This window comes from Semicossyphus pulcher, unplaced genomic scaffold (assembly GCF_022749685.1).
Source record: "Semicossyphus pulcher isolate SPU_LCO1_2020_fin unplaced genomic scaffold, fSemPul1.0.p SCAF_22, whole genome shotgun sequence".
Classification (NCBI taxonomy): Eukaryota; Metazoa; Chordata; class Actinopteri; order Labriformes; family Labridae; genus Semicossyphus; species Semicossyphus pulcher.
The window spans coordinates 21,769,150-21,790,337 of NW_027211696.1; the positions used below are offsets into that span (position 1 = coordinate 21,769,150).

General features: G+C 46.5%; 3 protein-coding genes across 7 annotated transcripts in view; 2 read left to right on the forward strand and 1 right to left on the reverse strand.

Annotated features, from left to right (window-relative positions):
- myo5b (myosin VB) overlaps window positions 1–4,005 on the forward strand; it is a 43,249-nt gene extending 39,244 nt beyond the window's left edge. For all 3 annotated transcript variants that reach the window (XM_069673560.1, XM_069673563.1, XM_069673561.1), the window contains exons 36-39: window positions 566–860; window positions 961–1,135; window positions 1,242–1,322; window positions 1,419–4,005. In XM_069673560.1, the coding sequence (XP_069529661.1) occupies window positions 566–860; window positions 961–1,135; window positions 1,242–1,322; window positions 1,419–1,571 (704 nt within the window). In that variant the 3' untranslated portion in view covers window positions 1,572–4,005. The remainder of the gene's footprint in view (window positions 1–565; window positions 861–960; window positions 1,136–1,241; window positions 1,323–1,418) is intronic.
- An 8,096-nt stretch (window positions 4,006–12,101) lies between these two features.
- LOC138602155 (interleukin-7 receptor subunit alpha-like) lies at window positions 12,102–20,678 on the forward strand. The gene is made up of 8 exons (XM_069673564.1): window positions 12,102–12,525; window positions 13,329–13,461; window positions 13,530–13,687; window positions 14,075–14,226; window positions 14,299–14,455; window positions 14,527–14,650; window positions 14,728–14,800; window positions 17,487–20,678. The coding sequence occupies exons 1-8, from the start codon at window positions 12,450–12,452 to the stop codon at window positions 17,856–17,858; spliced, it is 1,245 nt and encodes a 414-aa protein (XP_069529665.1). The 5' UTR covers window positions 12,102–12,449; the 3' UTR covers window positions 17,859–20,678.
- Window positions 20,576–21,188, reverse strand: part of capslb (calcyphosine-like b) — a 32,377-nt gene continuing 31,764 nt past the window's right edge. For 2 of the 3 annotated variants that reach the window (XM_069673568.1, XM_069673566.1), the window contains one exon: window positions 20,576–20,899. In XM_069673568.1, coding sequence (XP_069529669.1) covers window positions 20,798–20,899 — 102 coding nt within the window. In that variant the 3' untranslated portion in view covers window positions 20,576–20,797. The remainder of the gene's footprint in view (window positions 20,900–21,188) is intronic. The other variant, XM_069673567.1, reaches the window with a different exon arrangement.

Here is a 21,188-nt window from a genome sequence, read left to right on the forward strand (position 1 = left end):
AGCAGGGGGCGACTCCACTGGTTGCAAAAAGAAGTGTGACTGTACAGAAGTCTGTAGCACCTCTTTGACCGCCAGCACGAGGCGGGACGGTTCCTCCTCGACTGTAAACACACGGAGCTGAACGCTGGAGCGACGGCGTGTGTGTGTGTAAGTGTGTGTGTGTGTGTGTGTGAGTGTGTGTGTGTGTGTGTGTGTGTGTGTGTGTGTGTGTGTGTGTGTGTGAAGCGCACGTTGTTTGTTTACTGTTAGTGACGGGACTTTCCTCAGACGTCCACAGAAACACGTCACTGCTGCAGCTGTTATTCTGACTCATTTCCTCATCCACTGACTCATCACCTGACCTCTGCTGTGTACAGGCGTTACCACGGCAACAGATCAGTTACTGTCCACAGATGAGATGTGTTCTTTCCTCACCTTCTCTCTCAGCAGAGTCACACTCAGGACAGACACCATGTCCTCCTCACATGGACACACTTTACAGTCATCGGATACAGTGATGGTTTGGCAGCCCTCGCTCCACAGCAGCATGCAGAGTGTGTTTAATGATCTCTGCCTGTGGTTTCAGTGTCGGCCATGTTGGAGAGCGAGAGCATCCCCAGCCTGGCGGGGGTCAAGCCGATGGGCTACAGGAACCGCTCGTCCAGCATGGACACAGACGCCGGCGGGCCCACCAGCTACACCCTGGAGGCTCTGATCCGACAGCTGGGACAGTTCCACGACATCATGCGGGACCACGGCCTGGACCCCGAGATCGTGGGTCAGGTGGTCCGCCAGCTGTTCCACTGCATCAACGCCGTCACGCTCAACAACCTGCTGCTGCGCAAAGACGTGTGCTCCTGGAGCGCCGGCATGCAGCTCAGGTACGCCCTCACACACCACACCTGAGTGACATCACGGCTACGGCTTTATCTGTGACACGCGCGTGTGTGTGTGTGTGTGTGTGTGTGTGTGTGTGTGCAGGTACAACACCAGTCAGATGGAGGAGTGGCTGCGGGGGAACAACCTGTACCAGAGCAAAGCTGCAGCCACTCTGGAGCCCATCATCCAGGCCGCGCAGCTGCTGCAGGTGAAGAAGAAGACCACGCAGGACGCCGAGGCCATCTGCTCGCTGTGCTCCGCCCTCACCACCCAGCAGGTCCGCTGCCATGGCAACACACACACCAGCTGATCACAACAAGTATCAGCTGATCTGTAAAACAGGTGCTGATCAGGTGCTGATCAGGTGTCGTTCTGTGTTGCAGATTGTAAAGATCCTGAACCTGTACACGCCTCTGAACGAGTTTGAGGAGAGAGTCACCGTGTCCTTCATCAGAAACATCCAGGTGAGACTCACACAGGTGTGTGTGTGTGGGGGGGGGGGGGGTCATTGTGTGAACAGTGCACACCTGTGTAACCTGTGTGTGTCTCTGTGTGAACAGAACAACCTGCAGGACCGGAACGATCCCCCTCAGCTGCTGGTGGACACCAAGCAGACGTTCCCCGTCCTCTTCCCGTACACGCCGTCGGCCCTCAGCCTGGAGACGCTGCACATCCCCGCCTCGCTCGGCCTCGACTTCCTCGTCAGAGTCTGAGCCGCTGACGGGCCCCCCCGCAGCCCTGATCCCGGTCCAGGACTCATTAACTGAACACACATCAGCTGAGACGGAGACGTCTCCGTCCTCTCACCGTCATCCTCGTCCCACAGAGATCAGTCCCATCCTCAGAGCGCCTCCAACCTGTGACACGCAGCAGAGACCCCGACAGCAGACCTCTCAGTCCTCACAGTCCTCCTCTTCTTCTCCTCCTCTCCTCCTCTCCTCCTCCTTTTCTTCTTCTTCTGTCACAGACTGGGAGCAGTTTCTCCTGCGACATTAAATGAGTGTGAACGGACGTAGGTGCTGGTGTGAACGTGTCAGTGAGCAGTCTCAGTAGTTTGAAAATGAGCTGTGAGGAAAACCTGTTTGAGTTGCAGTACCACCAGCGACCACTGGGTTGACCCGACAGTAAAACTGTTCATCCATGGTGTACAGAACTTTCTGCCGACAATCCCACAATGCATTGCTCTGCAGATTAAAATGAGCCCAGCTGTCAGTGATGAGGATCAGTGAGTGTAGCAGGAGGGAGTTAGCGTAGCACTCTTTGGTCTGATTTTCAGGATTTTGTTCGACGACATTAAACACGTTAAAGAGTTTCTAACATGCTGTTAAACAAGACGTTTTCAGGGACATTGAACGCATCACCCTGAACAGGGACAGGTTGAAGTCATGTGACCGTGGTTGGTGTATTTATACGTTCATAAAGAGACCTGTTTCCTGCTGAACAAAACGTTTACTTTAAAACTCGAGTTTATTTTCTCATCAGCTTTTCAGCAGAGAAACGTTGTAACGCTAACTTCCTGTTAGCCCTGCAGCACTCCATAGAGGAAGTGAAGCTAACGGTAGCTACCTGGCGAGCTAATGTTGTGATAATAGTATCCGGCTCAGTGACACAACAAAGTGTGTTAGACCCACTGAAGGATACTAGCTGTGTCCCAATCCACGCGCTGCATCCTTCGAAGGACGTTTATTAAGGCTGATTGCGTCACAGCGGCGCGTCGAAGGCTCCTTTGGATGCGTCCTCTGTTTCCCGGGCTGCGAAGGATTCATCAAGTGCATCCCTAGGGGCCCAATGTATCCCAAGATGCATTGCGCACCAGTTCAAACGTGGCGGACTGTTATGCCACCGAGGAATACACTTTAAATGTGAACGTTTTTGGTTTCAACTCAATGGAAGAGCTGCGTTACACATGTTTAAGGAAAGAAATTATCTTTAAAATAATTAAGTTACGTGTTTGTTATGCTAGCTAGTTAGCCTGCTAGCTACATGTTGCTAGGTGACCTTGGTGATGCAATGGTAGACCAGACCGTCTCATTTCAGTTCGGCTCCTCCGTGGACGGCCTCCTTCGAAGCATGCAGCTCCTGGACTGAGACACAGCTGCTGTGTCAGTGTCACATTTTGTCTCACCTGCACATGAACAGGTCACACCTGTATGAAGGAGCAGAGCCAGCAGGGGGCGATACTGATGAGGAAGAGGACAGACCTCACAAAGATGGATGAAGTCTTTAAACGTCCGCACAGGGAGGAGGTCGAGGTTTGAGTCTGTACGAACAAATCGATGTAACAAAGGTTTTTATTTTCACCGCAGAAAGCTTTATTTTGAAAGGGAGATGTTTTATGATTGTTCTTACTTCCTTTACCATGAGATAAAATGTGACCCTGACAGGAGCCTTCATCGGGTTCCACTCTCTCTAAAAAATCACAGCTGAAGTTCAGAGTGTAAAACTGCAGATTATCGACTCGTTAACAGGAGTCAGTCAGTCAGTCAGTCAGTCAGTCAGTCAGTGTGTGTTCTCGTACAGAGGAGGTTTGACTGTGGAGGAGGTCCTGAGGCTGCGGGGTCCTGTGTTCAGTCTGTATCACCTGTAAAGTTACTAATATAACTCCAGGTCTCTGATTTTTCTGCTCTTTTTTACGTTTGTAAAATCTTTCACAGTTTGACTCTTTGTTTGTTTCTCAGGTGATCTAAATGTAATAATAATAATCTAAACTAATGATATAAAACACAATGTGCGCTCTGCTGCCCCCTGCTGTCACAGGAAGTACTGCATCCTGCTGCCATACACTTGATTGTAGACGTGACGAGACTTCATGATGATTTGTTTTTAACGTTCTGAACGTGCCGTCTGCTCCCTGTTCAAACACTGAAGCTGTGTTTCAGCTGTGTGTTAATGTTAGAACACGTTCATATTATAAATCAATCATATGTTTTATATGACTTTATTTGATAATGATTGAATGGAAACTGTGGTCAGTCTGAGTTCAGTGTCAATGTTTCCGTTTGAACCTGAACGCAGCTCAAAGTCACTTCCTGTTTCACTGAATATATTTAAAGATGAAGAAACTTTGACTCTTAAATAAGAATGTGTTGTTTGGTATTTGGTGATTTCCTGTTCTGACATTTTCACGTCATCATGAATTAAACACAAAGCAGAAACACAGAAGTGATTTAACATCTCTCTATAGACCATCAGATCAGCTCAGGAGCTGCAGGTCCACCGTTTGTTTGTGTTGTTGTGTTACACATTATTAAAACACTAAAGTCACACAATAACAGCACTAAACAGCTACACACAGTTACACAGCAGCTCCTGTGTCCTGTGAGCTTAAATCAGTGTTTTTATGAATGGAGTCTGGTGTGTGTGCAGAGAGCGATGTAACGTCTGTGTGTGGTTAAAACAATCATCTTCCTCTGTAACAAAAAGGTCTATCTCTGTAGGGATCCTTTCTGTCATGTTGTCACACACTTAGAATAACAATCTGAGCCTGTCAGTGGAAACAACTAGAACTTTTAGTGGACGACCTTTGACCCATCAAGGATTACGTTGCAGCCATTACAGCCTGTTTCACTGCTGCAGAAAGAACACATCTACTGGAGACACTCACACTGTTTGTTCCTGTGAGTCATTTATGTAAAAACATGTAAAGGTTTAAAAACACCAGAAGGCCCCTTTAAGTACCTGACTACTGTTATTATTAGATCCTGATGTGTTCACATGCACACAGAGGCTCACTGCTGCTGATGGAGGACAGTCCATCTGCTTCATCTTAAAAGCTGCTCTGTAATGTTCGTCCGTATCTCATGTGATTTAAACACATACTAACCAGACTCAGCTCATGTCCCTCTCTGTCTCACATCACACTGTTATCTTCAGCTCATCGTCTCACTGAGCTCTACACAGCTCACAGGGATGAAGGCTGACGAGGACAGCTCTGCTGCTCTGTGAGAACATGGAGGTGAGATGATTCCCACAGCAGCTCTCAGTGTGTCGGTTGTTCCAGCTGTCTGTGGTTTACCTGTCGCTCAGGTGGCACAGCATCACACACACACACACGCCTGTCACAAACTGTGTGTGAGGAGATCATTTCTTTTATTCATGTGAGTGTTTCACAGGGGTGGGACAAAAAAACGATATCACACTATATCATCGTTTCGACAGGTGTGATAAATCTCACTGCGTCATCGTTTATCTCAATCTGTGTCACGGTCTGTGAAGCTGACACCCAGTCACAGCGAGTAATACATTCATTCTGCACCTTTTTAGGGCCATTTAGTGTTTTTCAGTTAATGAGATGTCGCGATGTATCGTCGTATGAGTGTCATACGTTATCGTGGGCCACGTATCGTATCGTGAGTGACCCTGTGATTCCCGCCCCGACTGAGTAACGTGTTCCTCCTCTGAGCCATAAAAAGACATCCGTGAGCCTCACACACACGGATCCATCCGCTGCTGAAAATAGTCCCAACAAATGCTCTGTTTCCTTCTGACCCATCATACATACAGGTGATACAGGTAAAGACTTAGACTGTGAAATCTCAGGTACGACCTTGACTGACCTTCATACCTATGTGATGTCAGGAGCTGTCCTGCTGATCCTCGTCACTTCCTGTTTAAAGCGTCATGTTGTCTCATCTCTCCTTCAGTTGACTTCACGTTTGGGTTTTCTTAATGTTTGTTTGTTGTCTGTTGTTACCATGGTAACTGCTGACTGTTCAACACCTTCAGGTGTGATACATCAATCATTGATGGACTGAGCCACCATGCTCAGTCTCCATGGCAACTGTTTATTCACCATATAAACTCATCTGTACAGCCGGTGAGAGGGTCAAAGGTCAGGGTGACCGAGCAGTACTCGCACTCTTGCTGTGTTGGAAATGCCATACTATCCTAGCAGTACTACCCAGATGTCGTACTGATTTAGAGAAAATCTCCAGTATGCATCGGACCAGTCTACCTCGCCTACTGTATCCCACAATGCAAAGCGCTGGAACGTCACAGCGGCAGTTGAAATGACAGACAGCAGCAGCATTCCAGCAGAAGGGGGCGCTATAGCTAAAGAAGCAGCGGTTATTGTTTTCTTCTGCCTAGCGTAGCATACTGCAACATGAATATGAAAAGCTCCTCCATACTACAGACGACCACCCAACGCAGTGTGCAGTACGTAGTATGTAGTATGTAGTATGTAGTATATAGTTTGTAGTATGTAGTATGTAGTATATAGTAAATAGTATATAGTATGTGGTATGTAGTAATACTTAGTGTGTAGTGTGTAGTATGTAGTATGTAGTATGTAGTATATAGTAAATAGTATATAGTATGTGGTATGTAGTAATACTTAGTGTGTAGTGTGTAGTATGTAGTATATAGTATGTAGTATGTAGTATGTAGTATGTAGTAATACGTAGTGTGTAGTATATAGTATGTAGTATGTATTATATAGTAAATAGTATATAGTATGTAGTATGTAGTATGTAGTAGTGTGTAGTGTGTAGTATATCGTATATAGTATGTAGTATATAGTATGTAGTATGTAATACGTAGTATGTAGCATATAGTAAATAGTTTTTAGTATGTAGTATGTAATACGTAGTGTGTAGTATGTACTATATAGTATGTAGTATATAGCATGTAGTATGTAATACGCAGTATGTAGTATGTAGTATGTAGTATATAGTATGTAGTATATAGTTTATAGTATGCAGTATATAGTATGTAGTATATAGTATGCAGTATGCAGTATGTAGTATGTAGTATGTAGTATATAGTATATAGTATATAGTATGCAGTACCCAGTATGTAGTATGTAGTATATAGTATATAGTACGCAGTATGCAGTATGTAGTATAGTATATAGTGTGCAGTATATAGTATATAGTATGTAGTATATAGTATATAGTACGCAGTATGCAGTATGTAGTATAGTATATAGTGTGCAGTATATAGTATGTAGTACGTAGTATATAGTATATAGTACGTAGTATGTAGTATGTAGTATGTAGTATATAGTACGTAGTACGTAGTACGTAGTATGTAGTATATAGTATATAGTATACAGTATATAGTATATAGTATATAGTATGTAGTACGTAGTATGTAGTATATAGTACGTAGTATGTAGTATACAGTATATAGTATACAGTATGTAGTATATAGTATATAGTATGTAGTATATAGTATATAGTATGTAGTATATAGTATGTAGTATATAGTACGTAGTACGTAGTACGTAGTATATAGTATATAGTACGTAGTATGTAGTATGTAGTATGTAGTATATAGTACGTAGTACGTAGTACGTAGTATGTAGTATATAGTATATAGTATGTAGTATGTAGTATGTAGTATATAGTACGTAGTACGTAGTATATAGTATGTAGTATATAGTACGTAGTATGTAGTATATAGTATATAGTATGTAGTATATAGTACGTAGTACGTAGTATATAGTATATAGTATGTAGTATGTAGTATGTAGTATATAGTACGTAGTACGTAGTATATAGTATATAGTATGTAGTATATAGTATATAGTATGTAGTATATAGTATATAGTACATAGTATGTAGTATATAGTATATAGTATGTAGTATATAGTACGTAGTATGTAGTATATAGTATATAGTATGTAGTATATAGTACGTAGTACGTAGTATATAGTATATAGTATGTAGTATGTAGTATGTAGTATATAGTACGTAGTACGTAGTATATAGTATGTAGTATATAGTATATAGTATGTAGTATATAGTATATAGTACATAGTATGTAGTATATAGTATGTAGTATGTAGTATATAGTACGTAGTACGTAGTATGTAGTATATAGTATATAGTATGTAGTATATAGTACGTAGTACGTAGTTTGTCATTTCGACACAGCCTGTGTGGTGTGGAGTTCGGGCAGCTGCAGTCAGACTGTGGCACAGTGAGGTCAGTTCACAAGAGTAAGAATCTAAAACCTGCTGTAGTTGCTCGCTGCGATGAGCGATGAAGAGGATGTGGTGACGAGTCATTGCTCAACCTGTTTGCACGACGTGCAACACCTTTCTATAATCCTGCACACTGCTGTGTGTGCGTGTGTGTGTGTGTGTGTGTGTGTGTGTGTGTGAAACACAGAGAGGGGAGCAGCAGGAAGCAGTGTGTGTGTTCACAGGGAGATCAGAGGAGACGTTCAGAGTGTTTCTGTGTGGTCACGGTGAGGGTGGAGCCACGAAGACATAAATACATGTGACACTTCTACAGGTACATATATGTGTATATGTGTGTGGTAATGTGTATATATGTGTGTTTGTATCTGTGTGTATATATGTGAGAGTACATATATGTATATGTATGTGTACTGTGAACCTGGAGACACATTTAGTGTGGACCAATCAGAGGACAGGAGAGGACAGGAGAGGACGTTACTGTTGAACTGAACGTAAATAAACTTCAGTCTGAACATGAGTGTTTATTAAAACTGATAAACATCACAAGTAAACAAGTAAACAGTTTAAATCATAAAGTCATGTTTCTACATACATCCACTGAGTCCACACTGTGTGTGTGTGTTAGTGTGTGTGTGTGTGTGTGTGTGCGTGTGTGTGTTAGTGTTTGTGTGTGTGTGCGTGTGCGTGAGTCTTCAGCAGTAACAAATGAAACCACAGCTCAGCCTGTTTGTGATGCTGACAGATACCAACCTCAGCCGTGTGGTTTGTGGGGGGGCGCAGAGTGTTTATGAAGCACATCTCACACACACACACACACACACACACACACACACACACACAGAGACGTACAGAAGAAAAAGACGTTCTCCATGCTGCTCCCATGATGTTCTCCTCCGTGTCTCCTGCATGCAGTGTTAACCACAGCTGCACACACACACACACACACACACACACACACACACACACACACACACACACACACACACATATTTAAATGAAGGTAGAAACTGTCTCTGCACTCAAACAGAAGCTAGCTCTGGCTAAAGCTAACTCCACTCTTTGCTAGCTGCTTCCTGTTGTTGATAAATCGTCTCCATGTTTAAACATCTAAATGTCACCAGAACATAAAAAGTAACACAGGTAAACTCCTGCTTTAAGCTAACTAGCTTAGCTTAGCAGAGTAGCAGTAGGTGCAGTCTCCTTCTGCGTGAGGACGTCATGAAGTACTCACACTTTATGATCTCAGATATCAGAACTCTCTCTCACATTTTAAAAACAGGCTCCTTACAGGAGAGTTATTGATCATCGTGCTGTGATTTAACCTGCGTGTTTGTACAGTCACTGAGAGACAAGCTGCTTCCTCAGTGTCCTCATCAGGTCACATCACACAGGACAGATTAACATGAAGAAAAGGAGGTGACAGACGAGTGGAGACACACAGAGAAACCGGAGCGTGGAGAAGAGGCGTCTGATGTCTGTGAGGGAGAACTCGGAGCCTCATGGAGGAAAGTGAAGGAGCCAACATGGCCGACGAGCAGCAGCAGGACATTCCCCATCCAACTGATTTACACCCTGAAGCAAAGTTTATGTTCATTATTTTCACTGTGTTGTTCTTTGATCTGAAGTTGATTTCAGTTTCTCCAAATATGATGTTAGCTTCAGTTAGCTTAGCACAGAAACAGCAGCTAGAAATGGCCTTCAGAGGGACCCTTCTGACTTTATACTGTGAGGACGTTTAGAGGCTGTTACTGCAGGACACCACTGACAGCAGGACAGATAGAGGAGTCCTGTGTGTGTGTGTGTGTGTGTGTGTGTGTGTGTGTGTGTTACCAGCGGAGGTGTGGGTCAGGTGATGCAGACAGGTGACAGACGTGTTGTTGTGTCTGGCTCAGCTGAGGTGAGTGTTTCTCCTGATGTAGTAAATAAACTCACGAGTACTCGCTGCCCTCATTAGAACAAAGCGATCAGAGGCGGCGACAGGAAGTGGTCTGAAGGCTGCTGGTTAGATTCTCTGCTTCATGGTTGCAGTTTGACGGAGAGGAAGACGCTGCAGGTTTCACAGCAACAAACCCGTCTGTCTCATAAACACAGAGAGAGACGGAGGAGTTTAAACTGCAGATCGTCTCCACAGCGCTCCATCTTTCTCCCGACGGGGTTAAAAACTGAGCTTCATCTTCAAACAGGAAGGAGTCCATGAAATGCATGATGGGATTATTTAACTGTAAAGCACAGTGACTGAACAACAACACGTCTGAAATGTTTGTTTCTCTTCCTGTCGCTCTCAGCGTCTTTATGCTGCTGACAGAGTCACATGTCTGACGTGTCCAAACTGGGGTTTGAACCAGTGACCTTCTAGCTGTGAGGCGACAGCGCTAACCACTGCACCCTAAGAATAAAATATAAAGATTCATTTAAAGTGTGCGTCCACGTGTTGACGGAAAAGCCTTCAAGTCCCAACAACAACAGAAAGGTTTCCTCCCAGACTCGCTGACTTGGCGTCTCGTGTTGCTTCACGTTGTGCAGATTAAGTTTTGTCTCGTTTGTAACCATGAAGAGTCACAGAGTTCTGGCGTCCATCTTGTTTCTACACTGAAGCTCATAAACTCACTGAAGTTAGAAGAACTTGGAGCATCAGAGCAGCACCTGAATGCAGCATCAGTGTCTCAAACGTGATCAGACTTCAGGTTGTTGTCGTGTCAAACTTAAACTAAGCAGAAAGAAACAACTTCAAACATAAAGTCAGACGAGGTTTCGTCCTCAGATTCAATCTCAGATCCATCAGCTACAGTCTGATCACGACACAGCCTCTGAGCACACCGTGAACATGCCGTGGCGTGTAGCCGGCGGTTAGCGTTAAACGACTTGTGATCGACTTTAATTAACGGCTCTTCAGTTTGCTGAAAGAACAACATCATGATGCAGATTAGGAACAACATGAAGCTTTGTCAGGTCTGTCCTCAGGAGGAGAAGAAAACTACTTTAACATGAGACGGAGGGCGGAGCCATCGTTTATGATGCGTTCGAGGAAGTGGGGAAACGCTGAACGGCTTTCATGACACAGAGTCAGGGAATTTATCTCAAGTTGAATGTCTGATGGAGAACAGGTTGTTAGCTGTTAGCGGTTAGCATGCAGGTGTTTATAGAGATGAATAAGCAGCTGAATCATCGTCAGATCACGCTGATGGAGCTGTGATGTCATTACGGCGGGTTACGTTCATTAAGCAGGACCGTTTGTGATCTGTGCCCACACACTGTAGAAAGGAATGTTTGAGGCCTCCAGGTGTTTTGTTGTCATCTTGTTTTTCAATGTCAGAAGTGACCATATTAAGACAAGAGGGTGGAGCTGGACAGGGGCGAGGGGTTAGCAAACCTTAAGCTAATCGGCTAATGCTAGTGCTAGCTTGGTTAACCAGATGTATCCATTACATATTAATCAGGATGCTAACTTTAGCTAAAAACAGACTTAAAACAAAAATGTTCTAACTCAGAGTGTCTTTTAGTCCAACCAAACACTAAACAAGACATTTTATATGGTCACCGTGGTAACGACCTGTCAATCACAGGTAGCCCCGCCCTAACTCCTCCCCTCTTCCTGGTCTGTGTGACTCTCAATGGGAGCATCAGTGACTAAATGAACATCATGCTGTGTTGAAGATGAAACTAGAGACTGAGACCATAAACTCATTAGGAACATGTTTACTGAGGTAATACATCAGGAGAGGAGGAGGAGCATGTTCTCATAGACTTCTATAGGATCAGGAGAGGAGGAGGAGCATGTTCTCATAGACTTCTATAGGACATCTTTCTGCCCCCTGCTGGACGTTAGAGAGGATGCAGGTTTAACACACAGAGCTGAGAGAGCATCATGTTCAGGTGACATCATCGACTTTGGTTTGTCTCTGTGTTCATTTGCATACAGAGCGGGAAAGTGAGGTCCGATCACAAGAGGTCACTGCAGACGAATTTGAGGGGCTCGTTAATGCTAGGTGTGAACAGGTGTGCTTAGACCACCTGTGCTTGGATCACCCAGGACACATATGATGATGTGGATAATACCAGGTGTGAACAGCCCCTGCAGGACCAGAGCCTTTAATGTTGAGTTCAGCGCTGACAGGGTTAACAGGCCGGTTGATCTTCACTGTACAGGAGCTACTGATGTTTTCAGATTTACAGAACATCCTGTGAGTCAAAACATCACCGAGCTGCACCTCCTCCTTCCTCTGCTGTCACCCCTCCCTCTTCCTCCCCCTCCCTCCTGCCGGCTGAGGAGGAGAGTCAGCTGGAGAGTCTGCAGCTTCATCAGTCTGCAGCGGAGCGATACAGCTCACCTCTGCTGCTGAGAGGAGGTGCACAGAGGAGACAGAGGAGGCTCACAGAGGAGATAGAGGAGGCTCACAGAGGAGACAGAGGAGGCTCACAGAGGAGGTGCACAGAGGAGACAGAGGAGGCTCACAGAGGAGACAGAGGAGGTGCACAGGGGAGGCTCACAGAGGAGACAGAGAGGAGTCTCACATAGGAGGCTCACAGAGGAGGCTCACAGAGGAGACAGAGGAGGTGCACAGGGGAGGTGCACAGAGGAGACAGAGAGGAGTCTCACAGAGGAGTCTCACAGAGGAGGCTCACAGAGGAGACAGAGAGGAGGCTCACAGAGGAGCTGGAGGAGATGCAGGGTGTGTGGGCTCTGGCTGTGGTCCTGCTGTGGGCCGGCTGTGCGGCTCAGAGTGGAGACTCAGACGCAGGTGAGAACACCTTCTGAACGTCACCGTGTGTCTCATGTTCTTCTGTCTTTCACAAACACTGAGCTTCTGTTTCCTCCTTCAGCACGCTGAGCGCTTCTGTGTGTGTAACCTGCTTATTATTAAGAACATGTGATCACAGATATTGTAAATGAATCTCTTGTTGAGTCACATCATGACGTGTTGGCTGTGTGATGACTGACGTGATGTTATCTGCTGTGAGCGTGGAGCTGAGTGTGTCAGAGGTCAGCATGTAGATCTGTGACGTGAAGTGAGACAGTAACATGTTTAAACTGAGGCTGACGGAGCCTCATCGGTTCTGCAGGTGTTCTTTACGTCTCCATGGTGACGTCACCTGATGGTTCGTGGACGACCGTTTTAAATGGCCTTTAATTTGTGCCATCTTGTTTTTCTGGAGCCAGAAGTGACCATATTTGGACGCAAGGGCGGAGCTGGACAGGAGTGAGGGGTTAGCGAACGCTAAGTTATCAGAGCTAAACAGTGTGTGTCTGTGGCTAATTCATTAGCTGCTAATGAGCTAGTTAACATGTTTCCACAGAATGAATGTCATGAAGAGAGAAATGAGCTATAGAGACCCAAACTGTTTTTTGTACCAGGCTGTAAACATGTTTATTTCTGCTGTAAAGTTTAACATGGGGCTCTATGGGGACTGACTCACTGCTGGAGACAGCCTCAAGTGGACACCAGAGGAACTGCAGGCTTTGGCTCTTCATTGTGTGTTTGCTGTGATGTGTTGGAGCAGAATCAGGTGAGCTCTCTGTGATGAAGGTTTTGTTTCCTGTCAGAGTCTAGAGTCAGCTGCTCGTCTCACATCATGATTGGCAGCAGCAGCCTGACGTGTAAACTGTTGGGAGGCGGGAGCAGCAACGAGGACGATGAAGACGAAGAGGCCGACAGCATCGAGAGAATAACTATGTGGTAAACATTTTAACTTTCAGATGAGCGGCAGCAGAGAAGGGTCTGTTTCTGAGTCTGTTTCTGTGCAGCTTCACAGACGACTGGAGCTCAAACACACAGCGGTGCGTTCAGGGTCTCGGAGACACGGTGAGCTCGTCAGATCTGAGTCCTCTGGTTCCCTATAATGTGACCGTCCACCTGAGGAGAGGAGGGGCCATGTCAATCACAGTGGACCTGAAGAAGATAGGTACGTTTCAAACATCTCACACTGATGCTTCAACAAACCTCTGCATGAACTGATCATGTTTGGGTCGCTAAAGGTGGAAACTACGGTGGCCAGGAAGGGCAAATGTGCCCAAAGATTTCATGAGGAGAAACCTGCTGCTAATACAGACACAAAGCTCAACATGTATAAAAAGTCCAAAACAAATACAACAGAAATGTGCTGCAAATGATGAAATGAAAACGAGCTCCAAAGACAGAAACAAACAGGAAACAGCTGCAACAGGAGCACAGTCCTCCGGGCCTGTAGGGGGCGCTGAGAGGGACTGGATTATGATGAAAGGTATTTCATGGAGAAAATCACACCTGTCTCTCTCCTCACCGTGTCGTCTGCTTCCTTGTGTCCCTGCAGTGAAACCCAGGAGTCCTCAGGTGTTCAACGTGTCCTTCAGCCCTGAGTCTCACCTGGCCCTGTTCCACATCCGGACCCCGTACCACAGAGAGTACCTGAAAGTGGACAACCAGCTGTTCCAGCTGCTCATCTGGAGCGCAGACAGGACCACAGTAAGCTGTGTTTCTAACATATCTCTCATCACGTTCACAGAGGCCGAACTGACCTGTGTCCTATCTGATCAGACTCAGAACGTCTCGTCGTCAGACACTCTGAAGGTGGACATGGAGCACCTGCAGGCCAACACACGGTACCACGTCCGAGTGCGAGCCATACCGCTGAAACACCTGCAGGGCAGCTGGAGCGAGTGGAGCGACACGTTCACGTTCTTGACTCCTGCAGGTAAACGAGTCAGCGTTCACACACTGCGTCACTCAAAGACAACACTGATCTAATCAAACTTTCCTTTACAGAGGAGAGAGTTTACAGACCAGCTCCCAAACAGCCGGAGGAGAGGCAGCAGACGTACGGTCTGATCGTCTGTCTCGTCGCGCTGCTGCTGGTGACTTCCTGTGTCGTTTTCTTCTGGAAAATCAGGTATGACGTTTCTGCTTCCTGTCAGGACATGTACTCATTTACACACGTGACATTTTAATGCTTCTCTTTCTTCACAGAATAATCGCCTACATGTGGCCGAGCATCCCGCGCCCCAAACACACTCTGGTGCAGATCTGCAGGCACAACAAGGTGAGTCTTTATTCTGTCGTCAGAACTTTGTTTAGCTTCCTGCAGAGACGTCGTCATGGTGAACGTTACTTCCTGTCGTCTGTTGGCAGCATTCCCCGAGTCCCCCGATAACCTCGCTCAGGTGTCAGACTCCTCCTCTGTCAGACTCCTCCTCTGTCAGACTCCTCCTCTGTCAGACTCCACCTCTGACAGACTCCTCCTCTGTCAGACTCCTCCTGTCAGACTCCTCCGCTATTAGACTCCTCCTCTGTTAGACTCCTCCTCTATTAGACTCCTCTTCTGTCAGACTCCTCCTCTGTCAGACTCCTCCTCTGACAGACTCCTCCTGTCAGACTCCTCCTCTGTCAGACTCCTCCTGTCAGACTCCTCCTCTGTCAGACTCCTCCTCTGACAGACTCCTCCTGTCAGACTCCTCTTCTGTTAGACTCCTCCTCTGTCAGACTCCTCCTCTGTCAGACTCCTCCTCTGACAGACTCCTCCTCTGTCAGACTCCTCCTGTATTAGACTCCTCTGTTAGACTCCTCCTCTGTCAGACTCCTCCTCTATTAGACTCCTCCTCTGTCAGACTCCTCCTCTGTCAGACTCCTCCTCTATTAGACTCCTCTGTTAGACTCCTCCTCTGTTAGACTCCTCCTCTATTAGACTCCTCCTCTGTAAGGCTCCTCCTCTGTCAGACTCCTCCTCTGTCAGACTGCTCTGTTAGACTCCTCCTCTGTTAGACTCCTCCTCTTTCAGACTCCTCCTCTGTCAGATTCCTCTGTTAGACTCCTCCTCTGTTAGACTCCTCCTCTTTTAGACTCCTCCTCTGTCAGATTCCTCCTCTGTTAGACTCCTCCTCTGTCAGACTCCTCCTCTTTCAGACTCCTCCTCTATTAGACTCCTCCTCTGTCAGACTCCTCCTTTATTAGACTCCTCCTCTATTAGACTCCTCCTCTGTCAGACTCCTCCTCTGTCAGACTCCTCTGTTAGACTCCTCCTCTGTTAGACTCCTCTGTCAGACTCCTCCTCTGTCAGACTCCTCTATTAGACTCCTCCTCTGTTAGACTCCTCCTCTGTTAGACTCCTCTGTTAGACTCCTCCTCTGTCAGACTCCTCCTCTATTAGACTCCTCCTCTGTTAGACTCCTCCTCTGTTAGACTCCTCCTCTGTCAGACTCCTCTATTAGACTCCTCCTCTGTTAGACTCCTCTGTCAGACTCCTCCTCTGTCAGACTCCTCCTCTATTAGACTCCTCCTCTGTTAGACTCCTCCTCTGTCAGACTCCTCCTCTATTAGACTCCTCCTCTTTCAGACTCCTCCTCTGTCAGACTCCTCCTCTATTAGACTCCTCCTCTGTCAGACTCCTCCTCTATTAGACTCCTCCTCTGTTAGACTCCTCCTCTTTCAGACTCCTCCTCTGTCAGATTCCTCCTCTGTTAGACTCCTCCTCTGTCAGACTCCTCCTCTGTCAGACTCCTCCTCTTTCAGACTCCTCCTCTATTAGACTCCTCCTCTGTCAGACTCCTCCTTTATTAGACTCCTCCTCTATTAGACTCCTCCTCTGTCAGACTCCTCCTCTGTCAGACTCCTCTGTTAGACTCCTCCTCTGTTAGACTCCTCTGTCAGACTCCTCCTCTGTCAGACTCCTCTATTAGACTCCTCCTCTGTTAGACTCCTCTGTTAGACTCCTCCTCTGTCAGACTCCTCCTCTATTAGACTCCTCCTCTGTTAGACTCCTCCTCTGTCAGACTCATCCTCTGTCAGACTCCTCTATTAGACTCCTCCTCTGTCAGACTCCTCCTCTGTCAGACTCCTCCTCTATTAGACTCCTCCTCTGTTAGACTCCTCTGTCAGACTCCTCCTCTGTCAGACTCCTCCTCTATTAGACTCCTCCTCTGTTAGACTGCTCTGTTAGACTCCTCCTCTGTCAGACTCCTCCTCTATTAGACTCCTCCTCTTTCAGACTCCTCCTCTGTCAGACTCCTCCTCTATTAGACTCCTCCTCTGTCAGACTCCTCCTTTATTAGACTTCTCCTCTGTCAGACTCCTCCTTTGTCAGACTCCTCCTCTATTAGACTCCTCCTCTGTCAGACTCCTCCTCTATTAGACTCCTCCTCTGTCAGACTCCTCCTTTATTAGACTTCTCCTCTGTCAGACTCCTCCTCTGTCAGACTCCTCCTCTATTAGACTCCTCCTCTGTCAGACTCCTCCTCTATTAGACTCCTCCTCTGTCAGACTCCTCCTTTATTAGACTTCTCCTCTGTCAGACTCCTCCTCTGTCAGACTCCTCCTCTATTAGACTCCTCCTCTATTAGACTCCTCCTCTGTCAGACTCCTCTGTTAGACTCCTCCTCTGTTAGACTCCTCCTCTATTAGACTCCTCCTCTGTTAGACTCCTCTGTCAGACTCCTCCTCTGTCAGACTCCTCTGTTAGACTCCTCCTCTATTAGACTCCTCCTCTGTCAGACTCCTCCTCTATTAGACTCCTCCTCTGTCAGACTCCTCCTCTGTCAGACTCCTCCTTTATTAGACTTCTCCTCTGTCAGACTCCTCCTCTATTAGACTCCTCCTCTTTCAGACTCCTCTGTTAGACTCCTCCTCTGTTAGACTCCTCCTCTGTCAGACTCCTCCTCTTTCAGACTCCTCCTCTGTCAGACTCCTCTGTATTTCTCCTCCATCAGTCTTAATAACCCACCTCCTCTATGCAGGGCCTCCTGCTGAACTTCAAACCTGAGGAGTTCAGCTCCCTGAAAGTCTCGCCGAAGGAGAGATCAGAGGAGCAGCCGTGTGAGGAGACAGAGCACTCGACTCCTCCCGACTCCACCCAAACCTCTGACTGCTCCTCCACCAGTGCCAACACGGAGGAGTTGGAGCTGTCCGCCCTGCTGAGCAGGAGCTCCTCAGACAGGGAGGACAGCCTCCAGATCAACGCTCCGTCCCACGACCACGTCCTCCATGCCGGGCAGAGACCGTCCCCCCCTCCACCTGAGGGCAGCGGGGGGCACCAGGTGGAGGTGTTTGCAGTGAGCCAGCAGGAGGAGGCCTACGTCACCATGTCCAGCTTCTATCAGATCAAGTAGGTCAGCAGGAGGAGCGTGGAGGAGCAGCTGTAGAGGACGAGGATGTTCATTAAACTTCATCAGTGTTTCCCAACCTGCCTGTCGGGACCCTCATGAGGTCCTGAGAAGATTCTGAGGGGCCACAAGGCGTCTGAGCGTCTGATTGGCTGTGGTGATGGAGATATGAGTCAGTCACTCCGAGGTCCGGACTGAAATAACTCTATAACTGTCGGACAGACTGTTTCACAGATCCTCTCTGAGGATTCAGAGCCTCCAACATGTTTGTTTCTTCTTCATGAACAATCTTCAACAGGACGAACAGGACGTCCATGTGACCCTGGTGGGTAAAGTTCTCCTCTACCTCCACCAGCAGGTCAAAGGTCACTTATCCAGTAGAATATCTCAGCGTCTAAAAGGTGAATCAAAACATGTGGTGAGATGATCATGTTCCCCTCAGGATCAACTGTCAGTCATTGATTAACAGATATTTAATGTAGCTTTTATGTATTTTGTTACTTTAGATGACATCATATTAATATTAATGATATCTCCCATCATACACTGACCTCCTCAAACAGAAACTGTCTCACCTCCCCGGCAGCCCACAGGGTCGCATACTGGGCCCGCTCATGTTTACAGCTGAACATGGAGTTCACTGAGGCGCAGGTTCCAATCAGTATTCAGACCCGGGTCACATGACTCTACAGTAGACCCGGGTAATTATCGCCTCTGCATTGATGGGAACACAAAACCTGTGTCGACACGCTAATCTCCGCCCCCTTCCCGGCACGATGCTATGCTCCGTCGGTAACTTGTGCGACTCCTCGTCATCTCAGCTACAAATTTCACCCGTCTCCGTCCGAGCAGCGCTCGAACATCGTTGCAGATTTGTCGGCGGCGAGTTTGATAAACAGACTGAATGAGTAACAGATGCAATAAAGAGCTAACCAGCGTAACACCTTCACTGGTTACTAACCCTGTCTCCTGTTTGTGACGTCAGACGGTGACGCAGCAGAAAAGAGACCGACAGGAGGATACTTCACTGACAATGGGAAAAAAGATTAGCGAGTCTTCCGAAAAGAATCCCTTGACATCTGATCATAAACGTTCTAAAACTGGGCCACATGAAAGCAACGCAAGCACACAGACACACACTGTCTCCATAGCAACGACACACTGACATACCCCACTACTTCTGCGTTAATACTATAACGTTAGTATTAGGCCCAGGTTACATGAAGTAACTAGCTGGATTTCTGTTGTCGTTATAAAAAGTAGTGGGTGACAGTGACAGTGACGTGCTCAGTGTTCGCTGTAACACTGATTAATAAAGACAGAGAGTTTGGAAAGAGAGGATCTGGAGCCGTCTTTGGCTGCTGCAGCGCCAGAGACAGGGCGCCTGCGCTAACGAATGCTGTTTCCTGATTGGCTGAAGTGAAAAAGCGACATCATCATCATTCAGACGCTCTGCAACTAACCAGCTCACACCGCTGCAAGTTTCTCTGCAACATTCTGAAACGTTTGCAAATCATTGATCTGAACTGGGCTTAAAGTATTAATAGAACCTCCTGGTGACCAGTAGAACCACCTAAAGGATCGATAGAACCCCCTGGTGACCAGTAGAACCACCTAAAGGATCAATAGAACCTCTCTGGTGACCAGTAGAACCACCTAAAGAATTAATAGAACCTCTCTGGTGACCAGTAGAACCACCTAAAGAATCAATAGAACCTCCTGGTGACCAGTAGAACCACCTAAAGGATCAATAGAACCTCCTGGTGACCAGTAGAACCACCTAAAGGATCAATAGAACCTCTCTGGTGACCAGTAGAACCACCTAAAGGCCAATAGAACCTCCTGGTGACCAGTAGAACCACCTAAAGGGTCAATAGAACCTCTCTGGTGACCAGTAGAACCACCTAAAGGCCAATAGAACCTCTTGGTGACCAGTAGAACCACCTAAGGATCAATAGAACCTCCTGGTGACCAGTAGAACCACCTAAAGGGTCAATAGAACCTCTCTGGTGACCAGTAGAACCACCTAAAGGCCAATAGAACCTCCTGGTGACCAGTAGAACCACCTAAGGATCAATAGAACCTCCTGGTGACCAGTAGAACCACCTAAAGGGTCAATAGAACCTCTCTGGTGACCAGTAGAACCACCTAAAGGCCAATAGAACCTCCTGGTGACCAGTAGAACCACCTAAAGGATCAATAGAACCTCCTGGTGACCAGTAGAACCACCTAAAGAACTCTGGATCCCATAAAGGGCCCTTACAGGATGAAAACATGAAGGACATGAAACCCCGTCTCCACGATGTAACGATAACGACAGTTGAAAGTAAAACTCGTCCAGACTTGTTGGTGAACCTTCAGAGCAGCTGCAGAGATCTTCTCCTCAGACAGAGCCCAAACAGTGACCTGCTGTTTGATTCATTCAGGCTTCCTGTCACATGACTCTCACAGTCACATGACTATAATAAAAAGACACAGTGAGGTCCTTTAAACCAAAGCTGCTCACACCCGCACTCACAGCGTTGGGTCAGTCTGTTAGACAGCGTCGCTCCTCGGCTCACCTGCAGACCCGGATCACTGTGACCGTGTCTGACTGGACGCAGCAGCAGAGCTCAGGTGAGCTGTAGGTGAGACGCTGCAGAGACCCGACACGAACAAACACGATGCTGCTTCTGACAACCGACACCTCATATTCCATTACTGCCGACTGAATGTAGCTTTATTATATCACCTGTTCAAACAGACTGTTTCCTGTAACCACGGTAACATCAAGTTTATTTAAACTGATACATATTCATGAACAATAAAAGTGTTACAGACTGTTGACTTGTGTTCATTTACATGTAGATTTTTTGACTTTACGTTCTTTAACAACACAAACAGCTCAACAGAAACTACATCATGCTTATAGACTCATTGTGTCGTGTTCAATGACAGTCGGTGTTTCAGAGCTTCCAGGCGTTCTTCATCATCAGTATAAAGTAGACGTCGCTGTCGATGGAGGCGCTGACTCCACAGTAATAATTAATAAACTCCTCTTTGGTCACCTGTCAATCAAACATAAAGAGGACATTCAGAACAAGACAACAGGAAACAGGAAGTGTGAAGAACTTTACTACAAAGTAAAAGCAGAGAGAAGGAGGTGAGTTTATGATCAGACAGCAGCTGGTTTCCATCCAAACAGCCAAAGTCAAAAACAAAAGAATATTTATTATAAACCTGCTCTTTATCTAAATGTTTCATCTGTGAAAGATGAAGAACAAACATTTTTACTTTCTCTTTATTTTATATTTCAATGTGTTCATGTGTTCATAAAGCTCAGACTTTAAGACGTCA

Excerpts from the sequence above, each read along its gene's own strand:
- LOC138602155 (XM_069673564.1), top strand. The coding sequence starts at position 12,450 with ATGCAGGGTGTGTGGGCTCTGGCTGTGGTCCTGCTGTGGGCCGGCTGT. Across the intron at positions 13,688-14,074 it reads AGTGGACCTGAAGAAGATAG|TGAAACCCAGGAGTCCTCAG; the intron begins GTACGTTTCAAA and ends GTGTCCCTGCAG. Across the intron at positions 14,456-14,526 it reads CACGTTCTTGACTCCTGCAG|AGGAGAGAGTTTACAGACCA; the intron begins GTAAACGAGTCA and ends TTTCCTTTACAG.